The 19,615-nt window shown below is 38.1% G+C and overlaps 1 protein-coding gene and 1 long non-coding RNA gene across 3 annotated transcripts; both read right to left on the minus strand.

Moving 5' to 3' along the window:
• Positions 1-1,711: 1,711 nt before the first annotated feature.
• Positions 1,712-3,370, minus strand: LOC139193849 (uncharacterized). Its single transcript, XR_011578361.1, has 2 exons — positions 3,281-3,370; positions 1,712-2,279 (listed from the first exon to the last, which is right to left on the minus strand). It is a non-coding gene; the product is annotated as an uncharacterized lncRNA (long non-coding RNA).
• Positions 3,371-9,148: 5,778 nt separating this feature from the next.
• On the minus strand, positions 9,149-14,162 carry LOC103405799 (serine/threonine-protein kinase 12-like). Of its 2 annotated transcripts, XM_029098882.2 has the most exons (11): positions 13,589-14,162; positions 13,040-13,132; positions 12,436-12,519; positions 12,216-12,307; positions 11,971-12,091; positions 11,446-11,525; positions 11,084-11,146; positions 10,697-10,785; positions 10,533-10,618; positions 9,694-9,806; positions 9,149-9,391 (listed from the first exon to the last, which is right to left on the minus strand). In XM_029098882.2, the coding sequence occupies exons 1-11, from the start codon at positions 13,850-13,852 to the stop codon at positions 9,277-9,279; spliced, it is 1,200 nt and encodes a 399-aa protein (XP_028954715.2). In that variant the 5' UTR covers positions 13,853-14,162; the 3' UTR covers positions 9,149-9,276. The 2 variants fall into 2 exon arrangements, with proteins under 2 accessions (XP_028954715.2, XP_070673149.1); XM_070817048.1 differs by having other exon boundaries at positions 10,533-10,785.
• Between the last annotated feature and the right edge of the window lie 5,453 nt (positions 14,163-19,615).

Raw genomic sequence — 19,615 nt, forward strand, 5'->3', positions numbered from 1 at the left:
TTGTAAATCATGTCTAGGTTCACGGTTATTAAGTTTTTGGGTGGTTTTGGTGGTGTAGGAACTCCGAAAGGTTCAAGGAAAGTCAATGTGCAAATCTAGAAATTCCCAGGTCGTGGTCGTTTGGCCATCTTTCAGGCCATTTTCAGGCCAACTCCGGCCACCACTTGGTCTCCACTTAGTATGACTCTCTTCTCCACATTCCTAAATACATTTTGGCTTTTGAATCACTCAATTTGGTTAAGAAACGAAGAATTTACGAAGCTTTGAAAATTGTTCAAACTTTCGACTAAAAACTCAGTTTTCCGACGAGCACCGCCCTTTCGAGGTGTTTTCCGGCCAAACCATAGTGATTTGTCCGGTTTTCAGGGTATCAATCTCTTCATCTTGTTGAGTACTACAACTTTCGCTTTTGTTTCACTTGATTTCGTTGAGTATCGAAGAAGTTATGAGCGTTTGAAGTGTGCCCCAAAAACCGATCAAACCTTGACCGTTGGCCGTTGAACAGTCAACGTTGATTTTTGGGTTGACTATTTCGGGTTTTGTCTGGGACCCTTCCTAGGCTAAATTTGACATTTTGGATCCGTTTTTTATGTCCGTTTTCCCAAATTCAATTATTTGATTTGAGTTTTATTAATTAGACCCCTTTATGTGCTTAGATGCATTTATTGTGGCATTTCCATTTTCGCTAGCTTGCATGGCTTTTCAACGGCAAAGTATCTGTAAGTGGATCCCTTCTAAAATACATGTTTTAATAATAGAAATGCATACATGAAAAACATGATTTAATGATTACGTTTTATAAGATATTATGCTTATTGCGAATATTTTGAATTATCATATTTTATCAAACTGATATTCTTTGTAAGATATATATGTATTTATGTTGGAAAGACTATATTCAATGTTTTTTTTACGTATCTAGTGGTCATTGTTCTGCCTATGGGTGATGATACTTATATTGGCTTCGGTCGGGTGTAGGTTGGTGCATGTTTGGCAAATGATACTTATATTGGCTTCGGCCGGGAGTAGGTAGGTGCATGTTTGGCAAATGATATTTAAATTGTTTCGACCAGGCGTAGGTTGGTGCCTGTTTGGCAAATGAAGTGTTCTGAAGGAAGTGTTCTAAATGAAGAGTTCTCTATGCCTTCGGGCGATACTGATATCACTAGTTAGCACACTGTATACGAGATATGTTTTATAAAGATTTTTATGGCATCCTAGGGTTTTCGGAAAACCTACTACTTATTATACTATGAGTTTTCTTTAAACTTTGGGGGTTAATATGTTGATAACCGTTTCAATATTATTTATATATAACTTGGTCTACTCATATTTGTTTTGCGCCCCCTCAAGATTTAGAATTGAGGTGTACAATCCTGGTGTCAAGGCATTCTCGCGTCGGCATCTTTGAGTCCTCTCGGTATAAGACTCACTCATTTGTTCATTCAATTTTATATTATTCCTTGGTGTTAGTTGTATGCTCTGAATACGTTCTTCATTCGCATATTAATTATATTTACTAGTCTTATTTATTTATTGTTCTCATGCATTTTAATATAGCTTTGCCACCTTTGGGTGTCGGCCAGCACGTGCCTACCATGGTGTTCGGAGAATATCATGGTTTGGTGTGTCACTCACTATATTGAAGATACGTTCAAAGAAGTTAGTGAAAAAAATATCATCCAACTTGAAAATGAAATATGGATTATCGTTTAAGAAAATTTATTTATTTCAATCCCCTAAAATGATAGGATTAGCTGGAATAAATTTTCTTCACATCTGTAATCTTCTTCTAATCCTCTCAAATGAATAATCATTCACCTCCACCTTAAATGTACTATGAATTTTTTGAGTCACCTAATCCAATCCTACATACCAAAAGAGGCATGTACATTCACAAACCTATCGATCCTTCAATCTGTACTGGGAAATAGAAACCTAAATCAAATTGACCCATAAGGGATTTCAGTAGCAGGCAAAGATTGAGATAGTCAATAGGTAAATATTAACCATTGGGGTTTTCTTTATTACTATCTTTTTTTGTTGGCAAGATACATCAGAGCCTGCAAACACCATAACTACCGTTTGTGAGCGCAAGCGTGCTGTTTGTACTTTGTATGATCTTCAGAAGCATCAGGACCGGCAAAAATAAAAAAGATGTAAACCTGATCCCATTTCTATGGGGCAGTCTGAAACTAAACTCTACTTTTCTGTGGTGACGGGCCACCAATTCCTCAAATAGCCTGAGCCACATGTTCCGATGTACTGGATGCTTCTAGCTTGCAAGAACAAGTAGTCGGTAATACACAATCATCAGACGAGGACTTTTTGTTGCAGAGTTTACCCTGGGGATAAATAAAAGGAGCTCATATAGACCAAAAATAATTAGTACACCAAGTAAATCACAGATAGACCAAATGTACAGTGTCCAAATGTTTAATAATGTAACCCATACTATACAACCGCTTAGAGTTAAACCAAGTTTAAAATAGAGCCTAATAAATATGAACCCTCATTTGATTAACCAAGGTAGTTCAGGAAAACAAACATCCTTAAACATATTTCAAGCCACCCTGGACCATATCTGTTACATTGCACCTTAAAATGGTTTCTCGTATCCTTCTAAATGCTTATCTTATTTATGCCAAACAAGGCCGAAAATTCTAGCATGCAGCAAAGGGATAGAATAACACAATAAAGTTACGAAGTGGATGCACAAAAAACAGTAAATTTCATCAAATACTGGAGGCGGCAAAACTGTATAAACGATGATAATCCAAACACTGCCACTTGCAGGATAACCTAAGCTACCATACTGACGGATAATCACAGTGGATGAAACTATTGGGTTATATGCACAAAGGAAATATGGCAGCCTTTCAGCTCCCAGCCAAGGAGTTTTTAATAATGATGTAGTTAAGGCAATTTACATGTTCAACCAAGTTAGATAGAACATTAACACTTGATTACATGTTCAGCATAGAATCCATTGCTGTGATCCCAACCACATTCACGTTGACACAATTTTTAAACGAAAAAAGATAAAAGCCAAATAAGACAAGAAAACTGGCAGTAGTTTACACGTAGGTAAAACAACAATTATGATGATGATAACAGCAACAATGTTAAGGTTCCTGATGACGATAAATGAAATCGATAATAGGATATACTATGGAATATGGCCATTACTCTAAGCACCAATCAATTATGCTACGAGTATAGCATGGTCAAAATCATAATCAGACATGAAAAGCATTAAATATAAGCAATGAATTTCTACCTTTGAATTCCTTCGCCCACTTCCATCCGGAAAAAGCTCTCGATCTTCACAGGTGATCCGACTTCCTTAGACAGATTTTCTAATAGTTTCTGTAGATAATGTAAAAATGTGGAGGTTATACCACATCCGCCCACTTCCATTTGTATTTAACATTTATGCTATCTGTATTAGTTAATTTTAATTCCGTTAACTTTAGGAATTAAATCAAATAATTATCGGGTTTAAATTTTCGTAATTAACCTTTAAAAATCCATTGACCTTTCGAGGTCAAAAGTAACGTTTTCGAATAGATCTCGAAACCGCAAACGGGTAGGCGAAAGCCTTTTACGAATCCAGGTTTTAATGGTATAGGTACAGACATTTGAAGTCATTTTACTAAACTGTGGATTTTAAATTAATTAAAACTCCCACCATGTGGGAATTGTAACCAATCATATTATTTTTAGGACCAATCAGAAATTAGGGAAGAAAGAGGGACCAATTAGGAAAGGGAGAGAAAGCTCATAACTTTCCCGTCGACCCATCCACGCGCAGCACCCCAGTTTCGACTAGGAGGGATTTCCGGCCAACTTCCACCATTTTTTTAGGCGATTTTCAACCAGCCTTCACTTGCAACACACAACCTATGTGCAACCATTTTCCCTTCTAAAAACCGAGCCTTTTGGCTCCTAAACCGTGAGGACAACACATGGCATTGTGGGGGTTCTCAACGGCAGTCTGCTGTTCCGGTGAGTTTCATCACCCACCACCACCCTTAATCAACTCCCTTTCGACCTAGGAACAAGACCCAACCAGTTGTAGGGGGTTGGAACACCAAGGAAGGAGAATTGAAGCTCACCTATTCTAGGGTTTCCGGCAACTTCGAGGGAAATTAGAGCTTTTCCCGGCCAAATTGGACTTGACCATAAGTATAAAACTTACTGTACTTATTGAGATCTTCATTTCTGTGTGATTTGATAATTTTTTGAAATAGTTGGTTTTTCCAGCAAGTAAAGGCTGCCGACCGACGACGCATGGGCCAAGACCCCACCTGCCCTTCCAAGACTAATTTGGATACCCTGATTCCATATGTGGCATTCAATTAACGAAATCTCATTGTATGACTATGGCTTGATAGAGACCGCCACTTGGACATTATATAAATCGATGATCTGACCGTTAGATCGTCACCAAACTTTAATAAGTAATAGTACATAATATTTAAGGATATTAGTAACTGACGGATCGGGAATCTGGCTTATGGATCTTTCCGGATGGGTTTTCTAAGTTTGTAAATCTAAACGTCGGCCATCACTTAATTTTAGCGATTGGCAGATATTAGATCGTTGGATCGTCCCAAAACTTTAGGATGTTGTTTTAAAAGCTTATTGAAACTCTTGAGAAGTTACGGATCATAAATCCGAGGTAAGGATCTTCCGGATCGAGTTACGTAGGGTTGTGGACCCTACCGTCGACCTTTGACCGATGGTTGACTTTTGGTCAATGGGTTACAAATCATTCTAGAACGTCATTTGGGATGTGTTTTATGTAAGTTACATGTTCTATCGATAAGAATTCTGAGACATGATTTGATATTTGTTCTAGGTGATGATCGTTCGTGACGTCTCGATATTCGTGCTAGGGAGTTGTAGCGCAAACTTGAGGTGAGTGGGTCTTTTCCTTTTTATATTATATATATGATTGATAGTTTCCATTTATGCATTTGAAAAATAATTTCTTATGTACGCTTGGATTAGACTAAACTTTATAAGAATTAGCAAAATGACAAAATTTATGAAATATGCTACATTCTACGGGATGCACAGGTATGCTTAGAATCCTTGATGCCATAATTATACCTACGGCTATGAATGTTAGTATGTTGATTAGAACTATGGAATCACTATGGCATGACTATATTAATGTTATCTGCTCATCATTGCTGCACCCGGTGTTAGTGTCGCTTAGGGCCAGGGCCAGTCTTTCACGTGTATGTTCACATCCGCACCGCACGCTCGCCTTGGATCCAAGTAGGTGCCAGTCATGTCGTACGGGTTGCAATAGGCAACTCTGACATCTTGTCGTATAGGTTATAATAGGCAACTCCAACGCGTATGTGACCGTGAATAACGCCAGTCTTCACGTGATTGTAGCACTAGAGCGTATATTATGATTACATCCAGTCCTGTCGTACAGGTTGCATTTGGCGACTTCGACTTGTGTGTTAGTATAGATTGATGAGCATCTAATTTTATTATGCTACTGTTGAGATATTGTGATTGGCATATTTTTGGATTTATTGTTGATTTACATTTGATTTCATACTTATACGTAGTATGATTTTCTGGAAACTATACTTGTTTTACAGCTAGGGGTTACAGTGTTTTCAGAAAGGTTTTTATAAAACTTTATTTTCAGGCCCATTCACCCGTGTTTTTCGCCCCTCCAAGTTTTAGTAGCTAAGTTTTCTTATCGACGAGGATCTTGGCAAATCTTGGTGTAGACGATTACCTTCGAGGGTATAATTCTCACCTGATTTTACTGTACTGTACTGTACTTATGCTCTGACATCATGTGTGAAATGGGTTTATTCCCACTCACAACACACTCTTATACTTAGGCACTTTTAGGTTTAAATTTATTCACATTTTCCACATCACTACACTTTATGGCTTCGTCACTTTCCAGGTGTCGGCCAGCACAACTCAATTTGGAGTCCCAGTGGACATTCCGAATCGAGGTGTGTCAGTTTGGTATCAAAGCCAAATTTGGGAAATATTGCATTCATCACACACGTGATGTAAACATTCTCGATTCTTGAGCCTAATGTTTGAATCTTGCCACCTCGTCGAGCACGAAAAATGTGTTAGCTTCTTCTAAGTTTTAAGCGACCTAGTCGACTTATCGACCTTTTAGAGGAACGTTGTGGCGGCCACATCTAAATTTTAAACAAAAAATCTCCCTGCCAAGGATAAATCCTGAATTGAGACAAGTTGATGGCCCTGAAACGAGGCTAATGTATCGATAATTGTGTGCCACCAGAGTTTTACCAATCAATCCTACTACCATTTAGTCATTTCTACCAACCATTCCAAGTTAGGAACCAAGCATAGTTTTGATTCCTTGGCAACATTCGTTAGCATACCATCTATTAGAATTCCTATGAAGTTTACTTTGTTAAGATTTCAGAAATGTCTTGAGCGGCAACCTAGTACTAAAGTGGTAACACTCGATGGAAGAACATTCGGGAGACATTCACTTTTGGTCCCCGATAACACTAATCTTTTCAAACACATTAAAGATCATTCTAGATCTTTGGGAGGAAAATTCTACTTCGTTGAATCCCATTTCGAAGTAGATATTTTTAGTAATTTCCATTCATAACATTGGAACATTTCAACCAATACTGGTTCCAGAGCTTCTTTTGGTGATATACTCGTCATTTCGACGGGCATAAGCACAGGTGTACGAGTTGTTATACCTACGGTCAGTAGAAATCCCTTAAGTAGTAAGTATTTTCCCTAAAATTAATGAAACCACCTCACCGGACCAGTTCCTTACCAATCGTCCAAAACCACCCACTCGAGCGGGCTCTAACCTGTAATTAGCCTATGGTGGCACTACTAATTGACGATACCATTTGATATCCAGAAGCTGTCAACCATTATTCAGGTGGTATGATTTCTGATACTTGACACATGCTAGCATCTGGGAGTGATACCCTTATGCTAGAATGCTGGTTCACAGTTTCAAGGTAGCGAACAATATCAAAATATCGTAATGCGTTAATTAGTGGCGTGACTGATAGATTGATTAACAGTGACTACCAGAGCCAAAGAAACTAAATCATGGAAACTAAGGAGCAAGTTTTGTATTAGGACAGTAAACTCATAGTCGTATTTACCTTATCACTTATCTAGGTAAGTGAAGGCCTATTAGCATGTAGCGTAGTGAAAGGAATTCCTAGACTAATTTGGATACTCGGATTCCATATGTGACGTTTGATTGATGAAATCTCGTCGTATGACTATAGTTTGATTGAGACGACCACTTGGACATTGTATGAATCGAAGATCCGACCGTTGGATCGCCACCAAACTTTAATACGTAATAGTACATAATATTTAAGGATATTAGTAACTAACGGATTGAGAATCTAACGTACGGATCTTCCCAGATGGCTAAATTTGTAAATCTAAATGTTGGCCGCCACTTATTTTAGTAATTGCGGAGATTCGACCATTTGATCGTTTTGAAACTTTAGGATGTTGTTCTAGAAGCTTATTGAAACTTTGGAAAGTTACAGATCATAAATTTGAGGTGCGGATCTTCCGAATCGAGTTACGTAGGGTTGTGGACCCTACCGTCGACTTTTGACCGACGGTTGACTCTTGGTGAATGGATTACAAATCATTCTAAAACATCTTTGAGGATGTGTTTTATGTAGGTTACGTGTTCTATCGATAAGAATTCTGAGATATGATTTGATATTTGTTCTAGGCGACGATCGTTTGTGATGCCTCGATATTCGTGCTAGGGAGTTGTAGCGCGAACTTCAGGTGAATGAGTCTTTTCCTTTTTTATAGTGTGTGTGTGTGTGTGTGTGTGTGTGTGTGTGTGTGTGTGTGTGTGTGATTGATAGTTTCCATTTATGCATTTGAAAAAGAATTTCTTATGTATGCCTGGATTAGACTAAAGTTTATAAGAATTAGCGAAATGATGGAATTTATGAAATATGCTACATCCTACGGGATGCACATGTATGCTTATAATTCTTGATGCCATAATTATACCTACGGCTATGAATGTTAGTATGTTGATTAGAACTAACGAATCACTGTGGCATGACTATATTGATGTTATCTGCTCGTCATTGCTACACTTGATGTTAGTGCTCGCCCAGGGCCAGTCTTTTACGTGTTTGTTCACATTCGCACCGTACGCTCGCCTTGGATCCAAGTAGGTGCCAGTCATGTCGTACAAGTTGCAACAGGCAACTCCGACTCATATGTGACCACGAATAGCGCTAGTCTTCACGTGATTGTAGCACTAGAGCGTATATTATTATTACACCCAGTCCTGTTGTACATGTTGCATTAGGCAACTCCGACTTGTGTGCTAACATAGATTGATGTGCATCAGTTCAGTCGTACAGGTTGCGTTTGGCAACTTTGACTTGTGTGTTAGCATAGATTGATGAGCTTCTAATTTTATTATGCTACTGTTGAGATATTGTGATTGACATATTTTTGGATTTATTGTTGATTTACATTTGATTTCATACTTATACGTAGTATAATTTTTTGGAAACTATACTTGTTTTACGGTGGTTAGTTACAATGTTTTCAGAAAGGTTTTTATAAAACTTTATTTTGAAGCCGACTCACCCTTGTTTTTTGCCCCTCTAGGTTTTAGTAGCTGAGCTTTCTTATTGACGAGGATTCTTGGGAAATCTTGGTGTAAACGATTACCTTCGAGGGTATAATTCTCACCCGATTTTTCTGTACTGTACTTATGCTCTGACATCACGTGTGAAATGGATTAATTCCCCCTCACAACGCATTCTTATACTTAGGCACTTTTAGGTTTAAATTTATTCACATTTTCCACATCACTACACTTTATGGCTTCGTCACCTTCTAGGTGTTGGCCAACACAACTTGATTCGGAATTCTAGTGGACATTCCGGGTAAGGGTGTGTCACCATTTCTATGGCTTATCTAGATTAAAGAAAGTCAGATACATAGAGATATGAGGTATATGTCTCCTGTGGCCAACAGAAGATTGTATTCTTTCTAACCCTTTCGAAATCTATGGACCAAAAACAATCGTTATCACAAGTCTTGTAAATCCAAATTACATAAGCTTGTCGATGAACGCAGTTCTACGTTTTGCAATATACAGACTATTTATTTATTTAAAATAGTCTAAGGAACATCTTCACTACACAGATTTTACATAAATGTGTTTGCATATATTCAGTTATTTTCTTGTCCATCTCAGTTGTGAAACTGCACTCAACAAGGGCATACAGCTCTCCCTAAAGATGACGATTCCTCTTCCAGAATCTCGATGACAGCACCAAATGAGGGTATTTCCGAAGGATTATTACTTGTACAATGCTCTATCAACCTGCATACGTTAACATACACCAGAACTTATATACCCAGTATTGTCAAACGATGAAATGTCACGTATAAATATATTAAAAATAATAGCCTAAATGTCGCAAATCCCTCACTCGAACATAACCTGAATGTATATTATTTAGCTTAAATATAAAACCAAAACAGATAGTGATGAGATATTACAAAGATAAAGCCAACTCACATACGTACACACGCAGATAATAAAGCTTGTTATGACGACTGAATGTCAAAACTGGTGCTTCACATTTTAGCAAGACGGAAATGATAATGAAAATGTACACTTACTGATGAATTCTGTTTGTACATCGACTTAAGTGGAATTTCGGCTTAAAATCAACAGGTTCCTCATTTATGGTGTCAAAGTTCGTGCTGGTCATGAAGTGCCTTCCTTCTAGCATCTGTAGATTGCGAATCAAACTCGAAACGGTGTTATTTTTTTATTTTTTATTTTTTTTTGAGAAACTACTTGATAAACAATAAACACGAAATATTAGTCCAGACTCTACACAGAAACTCTACATTCTCAAGCTTGCCAATGAAAAAGAAAAAAAAAAAAACATTATTGAACTTTGTAACGATGGATTAAAACAATGTTATTTGAATTTGTATAATGAAAAACTTCTGATCTCTATGCCTTGGTAAACACAGATACTAATGGCTTTACATTTACAAATACATATGCTGGAAAGATACTAGTTAATGGATAACTGACGAGATATAACTATCATACTAGAGTATTAGTGTCTGAGAAATTGTGAGTTAGAGTTGGCATATAGCATAACTAAAAGGGCGACCTCAAGCCAAGAAGACTCCCTGCTTATATCTTGAATTTTTCTCTGAAATAATTAAAATTCTAAAAGTTACATGGTTTTAGTACCAGTACTTATATTAGATGTGCCTGGTTTTCTGACAACATTATCAACATTTCCCGTCAAAACTAAACATGCTATATTTTTTTTAGGCAGAGTGATTCAACTTATATTCTTTGAAGTATGATATGTTTGGATTACAGGAAACTTCTAGTGCAAACCGTTTCAAGAAAATGTCTTGCCAAATAAAATAACAAATCCAAACATAAACATATGCCAATATAAATACCAAGTCCAAATATTAAAAACACGCACCTGATAAAATATGAAACCAAATGTACGAACATCTTTCTTAGGGTCATCTATTAGGTTTTCGATGTTACGGGGATTGCTTCTTTTCCCTGTGAATTGAAATTGATCAGAAACACAACAAAAAAACTTTAAACAAAGTAAAATGTAATTTGACGTTCCTGTACAACCATTTTGATCTGGGTTAATTTGCTCGTACAACATTTGAACCCAATACTCCCCGATCTTCAAGTGTCCACCTTCGTCCTGCAACAAGTTTCTACTCCAAAGAGACAAAACAGGATTAGTAACGTTATCATATATGATTGCCTATAATAGCACACCAGGCAAATAAATCATGGCGCTTTTTGAAGGCATTAACCTTTTCTTTCTTTCTAATTTTTGTCTTCAACATTGTAAATTCGATTCTTGGAAACTGTTTATAAAATTGGGAATCTTAAACAACTAAGGGAGATAGAAATAGATGTTTTCTCTTGGATTGTCAAGCTTATATATTTTGATTATATTGGTGGCATAATACAACATGAGCAATAGTTGAGTTTGAGAAAAGGGCAAACCTGGTACCCAAATGGTTGTGAACTATTGGGCAGGGCTTGTGTTCGTGAAGATAGTTCATTCCCCTGCCAATTTGTATATGTATCATATTCTGGAATTCTATACTATATACTCTTAACAGCATGTAAGCTACAAAGCAACAGCTTTCTGAGCTGCAGAGACTAAAGCATGCATATCAAAAAACTTGGACGATCGACGCAATTAAAATCTTTGCTAAATGGAGAAAACGTGACACCCTTTGTGTGAATGAAGCAATTATGCATGTATGTTGCACATTGAATAGAAAGAATTGCAACGTGTGTAACGACATGAACTCCTTCACATGATATACTAGTTATTACTGAAAAACAGCACAATCAATTACCTAGCAATATCAAGTGCATAGCGAAAAGCAGTAGGCAAATCAAGTCGAGCTTTTTGCCTCAAGATGTTTTCCAGGTTACCCTGTAATAGCACCAAAGTTATAAATTGTGAAAAAAAGAGACGCGAATAAGAAAGATAAATTGACCATCCATAGCAGCTTCACATTTCAATACAGAGTCACAGACACGTGAATAACAAATGGTCTAGAAAAGAATATGCAAGAACAATGAGTTCACTAACATAAAATAACCAATATACACTAAAATCGCTTTTTAATTTCACTTCTTAGTTAATACAACTCAGGAGATGGTTTTCTTTCTAAATATACTAGAAAAAGTGTAATTTATTGAGATAACTGAACAACAATAAGTATGTCCTTTTCCTTTTAGTAGTGCTCTTACTTAAACAAAAGAATCAAAATTGCAGTGAAGCAAATATCAGGATTTTAATGGTGTATGTCAATATATAAAATAGAACAGAACCACTGACAATCTAAAAATAGCGTATAATTGATAGCGGTATGTACTTTTGGTAGATACTCAGTAATCAGAACCATCTCTTCCTGCTGCACTATCGAACCAAGAAATTGCAAAATATTGGGATGTCTAAGTTCTCGCAGGAGAGTGTTATCCTTAGCAGAGAGGATCCTGTATCAAGATTGGAGCAGCAAGCTATTATTACCTAAGATTGTTCAAACTTTCGTCCTAAATTAAATGAAACAAATAATACACCTCGAAACTCATAAAGAAAAAGCCCATATATCAAACATACATTTTTACAGGATTGCATATTTGTCTCTTGACAACAGTTTTAACGACCCATGTTCCACGCCATTTGACCCTTTCAGATTCACCAAATGAACCCTGCAAGATTAATGGATTTTTAATAGTTATCAAAACCAATTGATACTACGCCCATTTTGACATATTAGTTGCTTATTTATTGAACTCAACAAAAGGTTGTCTTTATTTCCCTATACCATGGTATATACCTGCCGAATTGTTGATGAATGCTCTGTGTTTAGTTCTGACATGTCAAACTTTACATCATTTGAATCTTCTTCATGTCGAACAGTCTGTAGAAATGCACGAAGATAAGTCAGCTGCTGAATATTATACGTATATAGGGTGTCAATTTACTTCTCCAACGGGGGAATTTTGGACTTAAAAACAATTCAAACACGCAAGTATAGGCCTTATCATTTGCTAATATTCATAGTATGAAGCTTGTTTTTTTGTTTGCGATGGTATGAAGCTTTGCTCATATTAAATATTTCCTCAAATAGGCCTGTAAAGAGAAACCAATTGTAGCAATAACAGACTACTTGTTCCACAAACTGAACATAAAAGCTATTGATGCAAGTTCCAGTCTTGTGCAATGTTATCGATTGTTTACCCTGGACCGGTTCAAACCCCAGTATTGCACTGCAAAGCTTGCAGCAAAGGAATCGTGCAATGTTGATATTACCTCTAATGTAAAAATAATATGTATGATAAGCAACTTGGGCACGAATCACTCGAGAATCCTGATCCTAGAAGTTAATCAGATATTAGGCTTCACTCTGCATCTGTGTTGTAACGTGATATTTCAATTACCATTAGTTGATCATTGGTAAAGTCATTGCCACCATTTACTTCAAGAATCCTGCATATATCTCGATGTCCGTAGAGTCTCGCATCTGTCAGGGGCTTGACATCACGAAAAGAAAAAAAGAAGAATATGAAATGTAATTAGTAGCTATTAAATGTAACAACTATCAGAAAACAAGTCCAGAAACATGTCACCAAAAGTATAAACATTTAAACAATCCAAAAAATTTCTAATTAACTGGTGATTTGGGCAGGCCACCCCAGAATTGATATATCTACAGCAGAAGGTGTGACAAGTTCAGCATGAAAATTAATAATTAGCCTTCCGAGCGACTCCAAGGTAACAAGACTCCCTCTTTGCGAGGGTCGAGGAACGTCTATTGTATGTAGTCTTACGAGGCTGTTCCATGACTCAACCCTTGACCTTTTGGTCACAAGGAGCAACCTTTCCGTTGCGCCAAGTCTTACCCATGACACATATTCCAGAAATTGTCAAAAATCACTTTATATTAAACAAAATAAACAGGCAGACAATTAAAGAGTTGTTCTTCTTACAGTCCGTTTCCATCGATCTTTGAGATTAACATTGGCCTTGTAACACACAAGAAGCTCAACAATGGGAGTGTGACCTTCGCTCGCAGCAAGATGGAGCGCGGTCCTGTTGTCGTAGTCTTGGACATCAGGAGATATGCCCTGGATCAACATCTGGTTCAGTCCAACCCTGTCGCCTCTGGAAGCGAAACTCAAGAACTTGCCTATCATCTGCATATCGAAATCATCCGAAGAATCAGCACGCAGAATCTCGCGCATGGTCTTCATTGATTGATTCAAAATTGGAAAACCAATTCAAGAATCTAAACAGAAAGTAGGAAACTGAATGTCCAAATGTTCCTGAGCTGTGGAATCTGAGGAACCAAACAGGGGGAGAGCGAGAGGGTGTGATGAAAGGGGAGAGAGAGGGGGACGTATACAGATAGCATCTTTTCCGAGTGGCGTTTATTGGTGGTGGAAAATGGGGCGGGTGTGCCGATGAGGGAGGCTTCGGGCTTAACGACCACTTTGATCTTTCCGCTATTTGAATCTCTCTGCTTTTGTAATAGGCGATAAGCGCCAATTATTTCATTTTATGCCACTTATGGATAGATCACTAATCCTTAATCAGAACGAGATGAATTGAATTGATGATGAATTAAATTGATGAAGAGTTGGAATTAGATTTTTGTTAAAACTGTTTACTTAAATTTTTTGGAATCGGAGTAAAAAAAGTATTGATTCCTTTTAAGGGTTTACTAATTCACTAGAATCAGTATATAATTCAATATGATTACAAAAATGCCCTTATTCAAAATCTATATAACAAAATTTTATATAATAATTCATAAAAAAAGAAGTGATTCTAAAGGAAGTAATCTATTTCCTTCTAAATTTTTTATAACAAAATTTTATATAATAATTCATAGTAAGAAACTTTTTCATAAAATAAAATTTTATATAATCTATTTCCTTTCTTATTTTTTATAACAAAATTTTATATAATAATTCATAAAAAACTTTTTCCTTTAGGATTACAACATTTAATAGGTAATCTATTCCTAATAAGAATATAAGATACACTTAAAATAAGGTAATCTATTCCCTTAAATAGATTTTGAATAAGGGCATTTAAAATTTTGTTATATAAAAAAAGAAGTGATTATATAACAACATTTAATAGGTAATCTATTCCTAGTAAGAAAGGCTTATTTTTGTTTTCTACAAATTAGATACGCTTAAAATAAAAGAAGATATTTGAAACGTCCACGAAGCATGAAAACATTCCCCATGATGCATGAATCCTTCTATGTTTATATTTTCCTTTCAATATACATATACATATATATATATATATATATATATATATTTGTTTCATGCATCACACAATTAAATTGTTATGTGGAATGTGTGAATCAATGTATAAAATTAAATTAGAAACATATTTAGGATTTCCTCAACCCTAAGGGATTTTGAAAAAAAAGGGAAATTAGACATGGTGCGGCACACCCACCACACCATCACTGTGCACGCAAAAACCAGGCCTCGGCCTGGGGTCAATCTAATGGGCCTGAAGCCCTTCGCTTGTTTGCACCATGGCCCGCACCATTCAACTAACCCAGATTGGCTGGGTTTTTCCCCCTGCACGCAGCAACCTTTATGGTTGCTGGGTTTTGTGTTGCCCAGGCCTACACCTTGGCCTGCGTCACGACCCATGTCCTTCACGACAACCCATAAGGCTGTGCTTGGTCCTTGCGGCCCACTCTGCGCATCACGTGCAGCCAGCCCATGTGGCTGGGCTTCCCGCGCCAAACCCACAGGCTAGCTTTCGCTAGGCCTTGTGCCATGCCCTCCCCTAGGCCAAAAATTGAAACCCAGCTTCTGCTGGGGTTCCCCCCCCCCCCCCCCCCCGAGTGGCCTGCAACCCATTCCCAAGGCCTTTTTGGCCTTGCCTTTTACTCAAGGCACCAAACCCGAGCCCAAATATTTTTGGGGCTATATTTTCGATCCAATAATATTATTTTAATATTATTTAGCTACTACAATCAACTCCGTATGGCCCGATTTATTGATTTAATTAAAGTGACCTGCATTCCATTAATCTGATAATGAATCCAAAATCATCAAGCTCGACCAACTGGCTCGAAAGCCACGCCTGAAGTGCATGCGATTAATTCTAGCAACCATAAATGACAAAAGAATCGTCGTAGCCATGGCAATGGGCGGCAAGCCCCACCACGGGCCCAAGGTCAATAGAGTGTCGTACCTAAGGGAAGAAATGTGACCCAGTAGCGTCCACCACTGGCCCCTAAGGACCCAAACTTTAAGAACAAGGGTAAAGCTCCTGTTCAACTTGCTTCTACTGAACTGGACATGTGCTATCACTGTGGATCAAGGGATTATTGGTCACACGTGTGTCGAGCTTCCCTTGAGGCTATTGCCAAGTATCATTCCCATCTTGAGTCTAACTTTGCACATATGGATCATCCCGAAGATGCAACTACATCAATGAAGATATCAGATTTTCAGGAGGTGTCAGCTTCTATGGATGAATAAATTAGACATGTTTTTAGGGTGCCTACCCCTAGTGACCGAACGCACTAGGAATGGCCGGCCCTAGCCCTTATTTTTCTAGGTTTATGGTTTAATTTTGAACAATTTTTCTTAGTATTTGGAATAATTTGTTTGGTTTTGGTTTGTTTTGAATTATGGATTGTTATTTGAATGGATATTATTTTCTCGAATTGGTTAATTGAATGAATGGAGTTATATTTATACATGTGACCAATTCAATCAATGTATTTCTAGGTATGTCTAGTGGGGAAGTTAGTTGTCTAGCAGATAGTGCAACCACACACACCATCTTGCGTGAACGACACTATTTTACTAACTTAATACCCAAGAAAACTCATTTGACAACTCTCTCAGGCTCATCCAACCTGATTGAAGGATACTGAAAGGCACGTATCATGTTGTCCAATGGTACAATCTTGACCATTAAGGAGACACTCTATTCTTCACTTTCCGAAAGAATATTACTGAGTTTTAGAGATATTCGAGATAATCAATATCATATTGAAACCACTGAAGATAATGGTTCTGAATTTCTTTGTATCACTTCATACGAATATGGCTAGAAGCGTATTCACAAGAAGTTGGAACATCTGCCGAGTGGGTTGTACATCATAACCGTTCGCAACATAGAAGCCCACAGTGTGGCCGGCCCTATGCATGAGTTCGAGGACACTTTGTTGCTTTGGCATGACCGTTTAGGACATATTGGACGTGACATGATGCACCGTATCCTCAAATCTTCACACGGGCATAAGTTACATCCCTATGTTAGACTCCTGCCATGCAAAGCGTGTTCTTTAGGGAAGTTGAATACTCAACCCTCATATACAAAGATTATTCATGACCCCCCTAAGTTTCTTCAGAGGATTCAAGGGGACATTTGTGGACCTATCCAACCAACATGCGGACCATTTAGATACTTTATGGTGTTGGTTGATACATCGACAAGATGGTGACATGTTTGCCTATTGTCTACACGTAACACTTCGTTTGCTAAACTCCTAGCTCAAATCATTAAGCTTAGGGCTCACCACCCTGATTATAAGATAAAGTCAATTCGACTAGATAACGTTGGAGAGTTTACGTCACAGACTTTTGATGATTATTGCATGTCAGTAGGGATTGATGTGGAATATCCTGTACCCCATGTTCACACCTAAAACGACCTGGCAGAAGCTTTCATAAAGCACATTCGATTGATAGCTCAGACTTCGGTTATGAGAACCAAACTGCAGGTATCTGTTTGGGGCTATGCAATATTGCACACAGCTATGTTGGTCCGCCTGATGCTTACCGTTACTTAACCATATTCACCATTACAGTTGGTCACTAGATACGAGCCTGACGTCTCTCATTTACGGGTATTTGGGAGCGCTATTTATGTGCCAATAGCGCCGTCGCTATGTACCAAAATGGGTCTTCAGAGAAGAATGGGAATCTATGTCGGTTATGATTCACCATCAATTGTTCGCTACTTAGAACCTTTGACAGGAGATTTCTTTACCGCACGTTTTGCGGATTGTCACTTTGATGAGACAGTCTTCCCGTCATTAGGGGGAGATAAGCATGCTAACGTTCCTGTAAAACGCTGCGAATTGTTGTGGTATGCTCCTATTATGTCTCATTTAGATCCCCGCACTGCCCAGTCTGGAACTAAGGTGCGACGAATTATAGATCTTCAGAGCATTGCTTAAAGCATGCTAGATGCTTTTAATGATTTAGCAAAGGTGAAAAGATCACATATACCTTCTGCAAATGCAACTGCCAGGATAAATGTACCTCGCGTAAGTCCATAACCCGCCTGGGAAGACTGAACCGTCCCCGAAGGTGGGGAGGCTGCACCTTCAACGCGGTAAGGTACATTGGCAGCTAGCCAATCATCTATTCGAACCCTGAAGCGTGGTAGACTACTTGGTTCAAAGGATTCACAACCTCAGAAAAGGAAGATGACACCAACTAATGACCCTAGTTTGAATCCGACCATCACTTACTCATCTGTTCCAACACATGAGGTTATTATAGATTACGTTGATGCTTTAGACGAAACATGCCGGCCTCTCGAGAATCGTGAGATTTCAGTCCACTACGCAGTATTGGATGAGGTTTGGAATAGGAATGAGATGATCGTCGATGATGCATTCGCGTACTCAGTAGCTATTGACATCATGCTTAACGATGATATTGAACCATGTTTAGTTGATGAATGCTAACGTAGAACCGATTGATCAAACTGGAAACAAGCAATCCAGGTCGAACTTGATTCGCTTGCAAAACATAAAGTGTTTGGAACTATCGTTCCTACACCACCATGCGTGAAGCCCGTTGGCTACAAGTGGGTTTTTGTAAGGAAGTGTAATGAGAAGAATGAAATAGTGCGGTACCAAGCATGCCTCGTAGTGCAAGGCTTCTCTCAGCGTCCTAGGATTGATTACGAGGAGACATATCCCCCCGTAATGGACGTTATAACGTTTTGCTACCTAATCAGTTTGGTAGAATTGAATATGCAGCTTATGGACGTGGTAACCACGCATCTCTAGGGGATCTAGATATGGAAATTTACATGAAAGTTCTAGAAGAACTTCCATTAACTGGTTCAAATAGTTCTAGACCACATAACTCTCATAATTAGGTTGAGGAGGTCACTTTATGGATTGAAACAATCTGGGCGGATGTGGTATAACCGTTTGAGTGAATATTTGACAAGTCAGGGTTATGTGAACAATGAATTATGCCCATACGTGTTCACAAAGAAGTCACATTCCGGATTTACAATCGTTGCAGTTTATGTCGATGACATGAACCTCATCTGGACTCTCATAGAGCTTGAGGAAATTGCTGCATACTTGAAGTCGGAATTTAAAATGAAGGATCTTGGGAAAACTCGATACTGTCTAGGCCTGGTGGTCAAGCATTGTTTGTATGGAATCCTAGTACATCAATTGAACTACACCCAAAAGGTGTTGCGTCGTTTTAATGAGGATAAAGCGAAGCCTTCGAGTACATCCATGGTTGTTCGGACTCTAAATACTAAACAAGATCCCTTCCGTCCAAAGGCAGATGCGGAAGAGATTTTGGAACCCGAAGTTCCTTAGCTAAGTGCAATTGGGGTTTTATTGTACTTGGCTCAGTGCATTAGACCTGACATCTCATTCGTTGTGAATCTTTTGGCAAGATACAACAATGTGCCCACATGCATGCATTAGAATAGTGTTAAAGACATTTTTCGCTACCTCAAGGGTACTACGGATTTGGGCTTGTTCTATACCCATGAATTTTCTAGTGTTGCCGCCCCCTATGGTGTTCAAATTGATTCTCGCCTTGTTGGTTACGTAAATGCTGGATATCTGTCTGACCCATATAGGGCACGTTCTCAAATGGGTTATGTCTTTACCATTGGAGACACCACTATATCTTGGAGGTTTACCAAGCAAATGCTAGTTGCGACTTCGTCGAACCATGTTGAGATTCTTACCCTGC

Source organism: Malus domestica, chromosome 17, assembly GCF_042453785.1.
Source record: "Malus domestica chromosome 17, GDT2T_hap1".
NCBI lineage: Eukaryota > Viridiplantae > Streptophyta > Magnoliopsida > Rosales > Rosaceae > Malus > Malus domestica.

Bases quoted from the DNA above. Each gene is read 5' to 3' on its own strand.
- LOC103405799 (XM_070817048.1), bottom strand. From the start codon at position 13,852: ATGAAGACCATGCGCGAGATTCTGCGTGCTGATTCTTCGGATGATTTC. The intron at 12,308-12,435 runs GTATATACCATG...TTAATCTTGCAG, and splicing joins ATTCATCAACAATTCGGCAG to GGTTCATTTGGTGAATCTGA. The intron at 10,786-11,083 runs GTTTGCCCTTTT...TCTTTGGAGTAG, and splicing joins CACAACCATTTGGGTACCAG to AAACTTGTTGCAGGACGAAG.